The sequence below is a fragment of the Symphodus melops genome, assembly GCF_947650265.1.
Source record: "Symphodus melops genome assembly, chromosome: 3".
NCBI lineage: Eukaryota > Metazoa > Chordata > Actinopteri > Labriformes > Labridae > Symphodus > Symphodus melops.
Genome location: NC_136693.1, coordinates 1567565 through 1579734, shown reverse-complemented (window position 1 = coordinate 1579734; position 12170 = coordinate 1567565). Strand labels below are relative to the sequence as shown.

The 12170-nt window shown below is 51.3% G+C and overlaps 2 protein-coding genes across 2 annotated transcripts; both read left to right on the top strand.

Annotated features, from left to right (window-relative positions):
* Positions 1-1306: 1306 nt before the first annotated feature.
* LOC306821563 (chymotrypsin B-like) lies at positions 1307-3299 on the top strand. The gene is made up of 7 exons (XM_079340071.1): positions 1307-1379; positions 1545-1648; positions 1731-1810; positions 2020-2101; positions 2501-2681; positions 2793-2926; positions 3039-3299. Exons 1-7 carry the CDS (start codon positions 1328-1330, stop codon positions 3198-3200), a joined length of 795 nt encoding a protein of 264 aa, XP_079196197.1. The 5' UTR covers positions 1307-1327; the 3' UTR covers positions 3201-3299.
* A 6368-nt stretch (positions 3300-9667) lies between these two features.
* LOC306821760 (chymotrypsin B-like) lies at positions 9668-11671 on the top strand (the record flags this gene model as incomplete). The annotated part of the gene is made up of 7 exons (XM_079340334.1): positions 9668-9719; positions 9890-9993; positions 10086-10165; positions 10429-10510; positions 10930-11110; positions 11222-11355; positions 11468-11671. 7 exons carry the CDS (start codon positions 9668-9670, stop codon positions 11627-11629), a joined length of 795 nt encoding a protein of 264 aa, XP_079196460.1. The 3' UTR covers positions 11630-11671.
* Between the last annotated feature and the right edge of the window lie 499 nt (positions 11672-12170).

Sequence of the window (12170 nt, the reverse complement as noted above, 5' to 3'; positions counted from 1 at the left end):
ACATCTTAGCGTCTCCAGATCTCGTGAAAGTTTCTGACATATCGAAAAGCAGAGTTGATATCAGAAAGTAACGAGATGGATCAGTCGAAGTCTCGAGAAAAACAATTCTTCAGATTTAAAAACGTCTGGATGCAAAATCCCTGTGAACCCTGATAAACTTCTGTATGTGTCACATTAAAGCACATGTCATTGACATACCTGCAGAATCACCTCAGTGAACCCAGTGAGAGCACTCTGTAATAAACGAGCATACACACTACAGTCATCCTGGAGCTGGAGTTCAACCCAGAGCAGGTGTGTTTATTAAAGCTCGTCTTTGTTGAGAGAGGTCGATGACTTCTGTCTGGAGAAACATTCGCATTTGCATCCGTTTTTATCATCTGCAAATTTTGCAAGTTTTGCACATTCAGGTTATAATTTACAGAGAACAGCTATTTGAAATGTGAATGTCTCCTTTGTGATAACACAGGACAGTTTGACGTTTGAGTCATCCCGTGCAGAAGAAGAAGAGTCCGAGGCGTCTGCTTCCAACGAGCGGAGAGCGTTTTGCATGCGGCCAGAAGTCGGAGCTACGCATCAGCGTGGGGCGGCTGTAACTTAGTGTAAGACGTAAACTCGATGTCATGTGTTGTCAAACACACGGGAGTGATTTCACAGCCCTTTAACTTCTCCGTCACTTTAGTTTACGAGTGTTTAAAACGTCGCAGAAAGAAGATGATGGAGGATGATGTTCATCCAAAGAAAGAAAAGTGAAATACTTAAAGTTTGAAAAGACGTTCTCTCTGCCTTCATGAAGGGGAGTCAGGGTCAACGTCGTGATTTAATGCACGCAGTCAGTGACACTGAAAACACCAACGATACGTCCTGAAGTCTCATTTCAAACCGTCATGTATTCTCAAAAGGACGCTGAGGTTTCCCTCATTTCCAATCAAAAAAACAACCAACACATCAAACTGCAGCTAAACGCAACACGTTGTTTTGACGTGTTTTATTTTCCTCTGCAGCTGTTTAATCCACCTTGTGCATCCAACTGGTTGTTCATAAATCTACAGTGTTTAAACTAAATGTTGAAGATTCACTCTGCAGGATCAGTTTGACATGTTTCAGTTGGATTTACAGCGTGCATGAAAACATTTGCTGACTGGTTTGATTTGTCCAGCCAATCAGAGAGCTGGAGGTCAGGGCGTGTAACTCGTGAGAAGTTAGCGTTGCCTCATCCCTGATAAGCAGCTGGACAAAACCAGCGGGCCGCCCTGATTGGCCGAGGGCCGGGCAGGCTCAGGTATATAAGATCAGCTTGCTCCTCCAACAAATCATCATCGTCGCCATGGCCTTCCTCTGGATCGTTTCCTGTCTCGCCTTCGTCAGCGCCGCCTACGGTGAGACGTCCTCGCACATCATTGCCGACAAATCACGAGTCGCATCTTTATGAAACAAACTCTCAGGAGGTCATCGTTTCTGAGTCAGCAGGAAGTTTGGCTTCAGACCTTCACAGACCTTCACTCAGGCAGAATTTTAACTTCTGTTTTCTGTCGTCTTGTCAGGCTGCGGCACCCCCGCCATCCCTCCCCAGGTGACTGGCTACGCCCGCATCGTCAACGGCGAGGAGGCCGTGCCTCACTCCTGGCCCTGGCAGGTGTCCCTGCAGGTGAGTCAGCTGAACGCCACCGACACAAACTGCTCTGTTACTTTTGTTTTCTGTGACTGACCTCCGCTCGCTCTGCTCTCAGCAATCCAGCGGCTTCCACTTCTGTGGAGGATCTCTGATCAATGAGAACTGGGTTGTCACCGCCGCTCACTGCAACGTCAGGTCAGTTCTACAATACGATCTTTACGAGAACCGGTGAAGTCGCCCCCTGCAGGCTTCGCTTTTTTACACTAGAGTGCAAAAATACACTATTTGCACAAAGATTTTACTCTGTACACGAAAATAAGAAAATAGCTTCAGTGTAAACTGTCAGCATGTTGAAGATGTGTGAACTGGCCCTTTAAATCGCTGCTTTCTGTCGCCCCTGTCAGGACCTACCACTATGTGGTCATCGGAGAGCACAACAAGGGCTACGGCAGCTCTGAGGCTATTCAGAAAGTGAGGCCCGCCAAGGTGAGAACCACCCGTCAGTTGATCAGTCAGTTAACCAATCGGCTTCCAGGACACACGGTTTTAGATCCAGGGGTGGTACAGATTACACTCAGAGGAGGCAAGGCAGTGGGGGGTCCCAGACCAGCAGGGGGCGCCCCTCCAAGGGCTGACAAACTTCATTGCCTCAAATGTGCACCTCCCTAATGGGGCCCCATCTGACAGCACTCACTCTGAATGCTCTGCTGAGAGTCGTGTGCATCATCACTCTCAAAATAATAATGGACGCAGGTTGGAGGGGCCCCCAATCAATGTTAGCCTATAGGGCCCCAGAGAGGCCCCTGGTTACACTACAGAGGTTTATATGTAAGCACAGTACATGCCGCCTTCCTCCACCACTCACCCTTCCTCGGCTCTCCTCAGGTGTTCACCCACCCCGGCTGGAACCCCCGCACCATCAACAACGACATCTCCCTGATCAAGCTGTCCACCCCCGCCCGCCTGGGAACCACCGTGTCCCCCGTCTGCCTCGCTGAGTCCTCTGACAACTTCGCCGCTGGCATGACCTGCGTGACCTCCGGATGGGGTCTGATGCGTTACAACGGTGAGGCCCGCACAGTCGTAGGAACGACCTGTGCTCTTCAAGGTTTTGAGTGAGACTTTAATTCTGAAAGTGGTCGACGTGTGTCAGAGCGTTTTGTTTGTCCTCCCGCAGCTGCCAACACTCCCAACGAGCTGCAGCAGGCCGCTCTGCCCCTGCTCTCCAACACTCAGTGCAAGACCCACTGGGGTAGCAACATCTCCGACGTGATGATCTGCGCTGGTGGAGATGGAGCCACCTCCTGCATGGTGAGGCCCCACCCACCTCCCGCCCTCCATCCTGTCTTGGACTGTTTTTGGTCTCTCTTCTCCTTTTGTGTTGTTGCAGTATTTCTCATCATTTGCTCTTCTTCTTCTTCAGGGTGATTCCGGTGGTCCCCTGGTCTGCCAGAAGGACAATGTCTGGACTCTGGTTGGAATCGTGTCCTGGGGAAGCAGCCGTTGCTCCACCACCACTCCCGCCGTCTACGCCCGTGTCACTGAGCTCCGTGGCTGGGTTGACCAGACTCTGGCTGCCAACTAAGTCCTCGCAGACAACGCTGTTAGAGCCGAGCCCACGTGACCGGGCAGTCCCGCTTTAGAGTGTGTGGACAATGAATGAAAATAAAAACGTTGAAACGTATTCATGTGTTTGTGGTTTGTGTTGAATTCTCTGAGTGTTCCCCTCGTAGTCAGCAGGGGGCGCTCTCCATAGCAGCCTCCGCTCCTCAGTGCGACACATGAGTAGATATGGTAATAAATATTAGGTAAGATATGTTATTAGCTTATATGCTTTATGAGACATGCTTCTCACACACACAGGTCTGAGTCACACGCCTGCACAAGCAGGACCTGTGGACATGCATTAATGTAGAGACATCAGAGTGCAGCAGCTGCCCCCTGAGCTTGTGGGGGTTCAGTACCTTGCTCAAGGGCACCTCGGCTTGACAAGTGGTCTGGCACATCTCCAGCTACCAGACCAACATCCATATCGGGACTTGAACCGACAACCCTGCTGTTCCCAACCCAAGTCCCTATAGTCTGAGCTACTACCCTGCACATGTACAATATACATGCAGAACACAAGAGAGCAGCACGGATGTGCATTTGTGGAACGTGCACGGCAGCAGCGATGCAGTGAAGTCACATTAAATGACAACCAATGAGAAGGCCCGCCTGATGATTTTATTCATGACTTACAGCATAAAGCGTTGACTTCCCTGCCGTGATAAAATAAAATAAACCTTTCAATAGTGGTCTCCATGTTTGCAGATCCGTGCACGCATTTGTGGACGTGGATGAGTGTGAGCATTTGTGAATCTTTTTACACACGTGTGGATTTGTGTGTGCATCTCTAAAATAGTTTCGCCACAATAAAAGCTCCATAAAGGACCGTCAGAGGAGCACCTGAACGTAGGTTACAAGGTGTAACCATGGTTCTCTGAGTGAGAGACTATCTCTCTACTACATATTTCATATGTATGGGGCTCTGTAAGACACACCACAAGGGGATAGAGCAGCACCCGCCCAAAATGTGAACTGTGTGTCCTTTGAACGAGACGTAGCCACTACCAGTGCTCCAAGCAAAAGAACCACCACGTGGATGTGAATGAACTATATAAAAATATTCAAATATACACACCCCCCAGGCCAGCAAGCACCACTGACTGCCAGTCATTGCCTGATGCCAAGGTGCCTAATGCCACCAAGGCTAGCCTGCCTGACAAGGGTTTACGGAATACGCCGCTGTAAAACAGACAAATTAGCTGCCCATCGGTTCATCGGTGCCCTGTGCATAACACCTGTAGTGCCAGCACAGTACACACCAGTGAGTTTCTGTGCTCCTCTTTCCTCTCTGCCTCTGGAGTAGAGAGCCGGAGCTCAAACCATTGACTCAACAGAGAGTCAGAAAGAACCTTGGGAAGAAAGGCTGGATACTGCCTGCACCATCTGGACCTGCGAGGTCCGCAAGAAGGGAGAGAGCCTGAAGCTCCTCACTTCACCTGTCGGTGGCCAGCGCCATGACAGGGCAGTCTGACGGGCTAGCCACTTCAGTTGACCGAATCAAGGGCCTCGAACGGAGTCCGTTCCAGAGCCTTTACAACCAGCTCTAACCCAAGCCGGGAGAGCCGGTCTACAATAACAGCCCATATGACTTCCGGCCCCCATGAGGAATTGGGACAAAGCCACCAGCTTCCTCCAATTGGCATCAACCTATACGGGCTGTCTTGATAGCTGCCACCATTCCTCGCTAGGGTGGAGGGCGACTTCCCTGTCTCCAGAAACTCCTGCAAACTGCAGACTCACTGGTGCCGAGCATGCCTGAGGATCCACCTGCTGTCCCCTGCACCCTGCCATAAGGACCCATCTGTGACGATAGAGTGTCCTAGACGATGGCGCACGAGCACCCTGCAGACTTTGGACCGTCGACTGTGACAGCCCCATGGCAAACAGCTTGGTCCTCTCAGGGGCCATTCCCAGAGTTCCAACCCCCCCGGGGGGGGGGGGGGGGTGTCAGCAAATCCAGCCGCACCGGAACCTCCCACGGAATCCCGTCCTGCAGTGGAGGGATATCCGTGAACCATGTCATGTAAGGCCACTAAGGGGCCACTAGGCCAAGCCTCATCTCCTCCATTTGCACTCAGAGGTGGAAGGAGCATAAAAACGAGGGGAAAGCCTAAAGCAGGGCCCTTAGCCATGTATGAGCCTGGGCGTCCACTTTGAGGGGAGGCCTGTCTTCCCAACCGAGAAGAACAGGAGATAGTGGGCTGATCTAACAGATCGACCGCTGCTTGTCCGAAGTGGTGCCAGATACCTGCCACCACGAGAGGGTGTAGCCTCCAACCTCCGGGGTCCGGAGGCTGGAGGCCACACCCTGGGACAGCCGATCCTCTGCCAGAGTGTTAACCCTGGCACATGAGCTGACCCTCAGTGACTGACCCCTGGGGTACGTCCAAAGCCAGTGTGCCAGTATGCACAGGCGTGGGGACCCAAACCTTCCTCTGTCGGTGGATGTAGGCGGCTGTGGTCACACTGTCTGTCCTCAGCAGCACATGCTGACCATCTACCAGTGGAGGACCACCTGCAGCCGTCTGATGATAAGCACAGGGCTTTGCAGACAGCCTCCTGGGCTCAATCCTAGCACCAGGAGCCACCGCTGCACTGGGCACCTAAGAAAAAGGGCCAATGGCACAGCCTGACCGACGATGTCCCAAAACCCCAGGAGACGGAGACACCCACATGACCCCGGCTCCTGGTCTGAAAAGTGAGAGACATTCCCCCGAGGGTCAGCGCTCTCTCCTGAGTCAATGTTAGTTATGCAGTCTGGGGAGCCACCATTAGGCCCAGAACTGCATTATTTGAGATGGCTTCAGCCTGCTTTAATCCTCCAGTTAAGATGCAGACCTAGGTGCTGTATGTGATCCCGGAGCATGGACAAAGGAGCCTGATATTGCTCCACCGAATATGCACACCCGAGCCAGTCATCCAAATAATTTGAGATCCTGATCTCTGACAGCCACAGTGGCGACAGGCCCACTTCCATGCACCAGGTAAGGTGCGGGGAGCCAGCGGGAGCCTGAATGGACAGACCTGAAATTCGTATGTCCTGCTTCCCAATGCAATCTGAGGAACCGCCAATGCCCTTTCTAGATCGGAATCTGAAAACAGGCATACGTCAGATCAATGGCGATGAACCAATACCCTCTGCAGATGAACAGTTTCACCCTTGGGATGGTCAACCTCTTGCACGGTAAATGTCTGAGACATTTGTTTAACCTTCTCAGATCGAGAACGGGACGGAGAGTCCCATCCTTCTTGGAAATGAGAAGTAAACCCCAGTTTGCTTGTTGCCTGTTGTAACAACTTGGATTGACTCTGTCCTTATCAGAGTAGAAATTCCATCCTGTAGCACAATCTTCAATATTGGCTTCACCCCTGTAAGGACAGCTGGATCCCCAGAGGTCGGAGGACGGCGGGCAATTGGATATGCCGAGATCACCCAGGGGCCCACCCAGTGTCCTCCAAGCCTGTAAGATGTGCACTAGCCATGCAGTGGCCGGCCAGACTCAGACAGGCGTCCTTAGTGAGGCAAGGCTAAGGCTGTCATTCGACCCGGGCCCTCGTCCCCTGCCACGGCGGCCGTCCAAGGTAGCCCTGATGTCTCCAGAGTCCCAGCTCAATTCCTGTATCGTGGCAGGGGGGAGCTGTTGGACTGTCCCGCTTGCACCAGAAATTTATGTGGGCACAGCAACATGCTTCTTGGGCCGCTTTTAAAATAACCTTAGCACCTGGTCCCACCAGGGCTGAGGAGGCCGCTTTAGATCCTTGGGCTGCAAGGAAGACTGTGACCACCAAAAGTTGGCACCTCGCCTAGTGAGACGCTATACATGTCCCGGCCCTTTCATCAACTGTGCCGTGACAGATGAAACAAGCCGTAGTTTGGATACAATGCATATCATATCCGAGGATACAGCACCAATATGGACCCTGTATTAGCCAGCTGCACTAAGGTGTAGGTTACAGGGCGTAACCATGGTTCTCCACATGAGGACTGCCATAGCTGAACCGATGGTGGCAGTGCCAGACAGCCCACCTTTTTCTCGACCCTGCACAGCGGACAATCGGTTCAACCCAGCCCTCCACAACTCCTCCACGTCTTGGAGGAGAGGCACCAGAGATAGCACCGGCTATGTTTTTGTACCCTCATAAAATGTGTGACAGCGCAGGGGCCCGGCCTAATGCCTGGGCCACCCCATCCGCTCTCTAAATAGGCAGAGCTCACTACCCCGGTCAACCTCTCAGGTGCCGGGGCAGCCTCCTCTTGCCATGGAGGAAGGTCGTCGACATAGTGCCTAGTACATCAGCCTCGACCTCTTCGTCATTCTCTTCCCCCTCAGCCTGGATATTTAAATCCGGCAACATCATCCTATGAGGAGGGGAAAGGAAGGGGGTTCCCGGAGACACAGCCAGCCTCCGCCCCTCTGAGGCTCTTAGGCTGCCGAACCCGGTGGGCGGAGCCACCTGCCTAATCCTCCAAATTGCCTGTAGAGAGCCTACAAAGACCGTACTGCTTTTCCCTTCACTCTTTGGTCGTTTAAAATATGAAATTCATGCACAAGGGAGTGTTCAGTCTCCCAATGTGAAGGGGTTAACTGCCAGACACAATAAACCTGTCGTTAGGGTTAGGGTTAGAGCAATACGCCAGGAACGTCTGCCGGATTACTCACAGCTGACAGCCTTATTTCAGGACGAGAAAGCGCTAACCGGCTAGGGCTGTCATGTTGTATGACACCACCGCCTCCCTGCGCTTGGACGCTTCCTATGGCGCGTGAGCCCCTCGTCAGAGCAATACGCCAGGAACGTCTGCCGGATTACTCACAGCTGACAGCCTTATTTCAGGACGAGGAAGTGCTAACCGGCGAGGACCGTCATGTTGTATGACACCACCGTCTCCCCGTACCTATGGCGTGTCAGTCCTTTGACAGAACAATACGCCAGGCACGGACTGTGAGAAAACGCTGATAACAGCATCTACAAAAGATATGTGGAGTAAACAGCAACCCCGAGAGCGAAATCTCTCTTACACTTGGTAAGTGGCAAAGACTGTCTCCTCCTGACATACAGTGTCTGTTCTTTGTAATTCACACAAACGCCAACCTGCTCTCGTGGAATCAAAATGATCAGTGACAGTGTGGCGCACAGGTGCTCTTATACTGTCATTAGCCACCTCACAGGTGGAGTGTCTTAAAGCTTAATTGCCCACAACGTCACCTGACCCTGTGGGTCAGCCCCATACATATGAAATATGTAGTGGAGAGATAGTCTCGATACAATAGATAACGCATCATGTCCCACACACACTGTCACTCTCCAAACACTGTGTGGAGTGATTTTTTTATTTATTTTTCAAGTTGTGCAAATCTGGACCGACGTTCTGCTCCTTCTGTGTGTCAAGTTTCAATCATAAAATAACTGAAAGATGAAGCAGGTGGAGGTCATGATGCAACGATGACGTGCGTAACGTTCACAAGGTGCTGCTGATAAAAACTCTGCTGGGAAACGAAGCAGATGACACAACATGAACAATCCGTTTGTTACTTACGCATGTTTCTAAATACAGGAATACATGTTCTAAACTCTTCTCACAGTCACCATAAATAACACACACACACACACACACTGAACCCTGTTTTACTTTTAATTTCCTGGTTTTTGTTTTATTGTGAAAGTACTGATTTTATGTTTGATTGTGCAGCACTTTGGTCGACTTGTGTCGTTTTTAAATGAGCTAACAGTGAGGTAGATTTAAGTCAGAATATTCACCAACAATTAGCTGCTTATTAACATGCTAATAAGCTAATGCTTATTAGCATGCTAATAAGTAGCATCATGGTTTATCATTAGTCCTTAATAAGCTCTTATTAAGAGTTGAAGCTTGGGGGCGCCGATAGCTCAGTGGCAGCGACAGCGCGCGTACCATGTTGCGAGGCTTTACTCCTCGCGCGGGCGGCCCGGGTTCGCGTCCGGCCTGTGGCCACCCTCCCGCATGTCTCTCCCCACTCTCTCCCCCTTTCCGACTCTATCTGTCCTATCAATAAAGGCAAAAAGGCCAAAAATAATCCTTAAAAAAAAAAAAAAAAAGAGTTGAAGCTTGATCCAACAGCTCACTGGATTGGTTGAAGAGCTTGAGATCTTCTGTTTTGCAGTGAGTATGTTGCCGTGGTAACAGGTTCTCAAAGTCACAGACAGTCAGGAAGATCTGCTTTCGGTTGATAATAATTATATTTATGATAATAATGACCATTTATTTATTCAGCACCGATCAAAACATGAAAGCTGTCAAACAAAGCTTGACGTCAACAGTCACAATAATTAGTGGCTGAAGTTAGCGTTGTCTCATCCCTGATAAGCAGCTAGATAAAACCAGTGGGCCGCCCTGATTGGCCGAGGGCCGGGCAGGCTCAGGTATATAAGATCAGCTTGCTCCTCCAACAAATCATCATCGTCGCCATGGCCTTCCTCTGGATCGTTTCCTGTCTCGCCTTCGTCAGCGGCGCCTATGGTGAGACGTCCTCGCACATCATTGCCGACAAATCACGAGTCGCATCTTTATGAAACAAACTCTCAGGAGATCATCGTTTCTGAGTCAGCAGGAAGTTTGGCTTCATCACGCTGAGTTACAGACCTTCACTCAGGCAGAATTTTAACTTCTGTTTTCTGTCGTCTTGTCAGGGTGCGGCACCCCCGCTATCCCACCCCAGGTGACTGGCTACCCCTTCATCGTCAACGGCTCGGAGGCCGTGCCTCACTCCTGGCCCTGGCAGGTCTCCCTGCAGGTGAGTCAGCTGAACGCCACCGACACAAACTGCTCTGTTACTTTTGTTTTTTTTCCCTCCCTGTGACTGACCTCCGCTCGCTCTGCTCTCAGCGATCCAGCGGCGGCCACTTCTGTGGAGGATCTCTGATCAACGAGAACTGGGTTGTCACCGCCGCTCACTGCTACGTCAGGTCAGTTCATCGCCTCACTGCTCTGCCTGTGGCTGTCGGCGACAGTCCGAGCGTTACAGTTCTACAATACGATCTTTACGAGAACCGGTGAAGTCGCCCCCTGCAGGCTTCGCTTTTTTACACTCGAGCGCAAAAATACACTATTTGCACAAAGTTTGTACTCTGCACATGAAAATAAGAAAATAGCTTCAGTGTAAACTGTCAGCATGTTGAAGATGTGTGAACTGGCCCTTGAAATCGCTGCTTTCTGTCGCCCCTGTCAGGACCAACGAATATGTGGTCATCGGAGCGCACAACAAGGGCTACGGCAGCTCTGACAATATTCAGAGAGTGAGGCCCGCCAAGGTGAGAACCGCCCGCCAGTCGATCAGTCAGTCAACCAATCGGCTTCCAGGACACACGGTTTTAGATCCAGGGGTGGTACAGGATTACACTCAGAGGTGCTGCTTGTCAACAGGCAAGGCAGGAAACTGCTTGGGGTCCCAGACCAGCAGGGGGCGCCCTCCCCCCTCCAAGGGCTGACAAACTTTAATCCACAACATTGCCTCAAATGTGCAATTTTTGCAACGACAGGAAACCTCCCTAATGGGGCCCCATCTGACAGCACTCACTCGGAATGCTCTGCTGAGAGTTGTGTGCATCATCACAATCAATGTTAGCCTATAGGGCCCCAGAGAGGCCCCTGGTTACACTCCAGAGGTTTATATGTAAGCACAGTACATGCTACGTCCCTCCACCACTCACTCTTCCTCGGCTCTCCTCAGGTGTTCACCCACCCCGACTGGAACCCCGGCACCATCAACAACGACATCTCCCTGATCAAGCTGTCCACCCCCGCCAGCCTGGGAACCACCGTGTCCCCCGTCTGCCTCGCTGAGTCCTCTGACAACTTCACCGCTGGCATGACCTGCGTGACTACCGGATGGGGTCGGACGCGTTACAACGGTGAGGCCCGCACAGTCGTAGGAACGACCTGTGCTCTTCAAGGTTTCGAGTGAGACTTTAATTCTGAAAGTGGTCGACGTGTGTCAGAGCGTTTTGTTTGTCCTCCCGCAGCTACCAACACTCCCAACGAGCTGCAGCAGGCCGCTCTGCCCCTGCTCTCCAACACTCAGTGCAAGACCTACTGGGGTAGCATGATCTCCGACATGATGATCTGCGCTGGTGGAGATGGAGCCACCTCCTGCATGGTGAGGCCCCGCCCACCTCCCGCCCTCCATCCTGTCTTGGACTGTTTTTGGTCTCTCTTCTCCTTTTGTGTTTTTGCAGTATTTCTCATCGTTTGCTCTTCTTCTTCTTCAGGGTGATTCCGGCGGTCCCCTGGTCTGCCAGAAGGACAATGTCTGGACTCTGGTTGGAATCGTGTCCTGGGGAAGCAGCCATTGCCCCACCACCACTCCCGGCGTCTACGCCCGTGTCACCGAGCTCCGTGGCTGGGTTGACCAGATTCTGGCTGCCAACTAAATCCTCGCAGACAACGCTGTTAGAGCCGAGCCCATGTGACGGGGCAGTCCCGCTTTGGAGTGTGTGGACAATGAATGAAAATAAAAACGTTTAAACGTATTCATGTGTTTGTTGTTTGTGTTGAATTCTCTGAGTGTTCCACTCGTGGTCAGCAGGGGGCGCTCTCCATAGCAGCGTCCGCTCAAAGATGATTGGCTGAAATCGAGCTGAACAGTGACAGCTCACTGTTTTGCTTTGGGGAGAAAATTCATAATTGCGACACATCTCGGAGTCATCGCATGGATTCATTTCAAAAGTCAACAAATAAACAGTGATTATGAATCATCAGATTTAAATGTGTGACGCTGCAGCTGAACTCATCAATTATCAAAAAGCATGACTGATGACATCATCAGTCTGATGTTTGTGTTTCTGCAACAGGCAGCTACAGCATGCTTGAAAACAGATGACACAAACATATCACTGCATCCAAAAAAAAATAATAAGCAGGACCTGTGGACATGCATTAATGTAGAGACGTCAGAGTGCAGCAGCCGCCCCC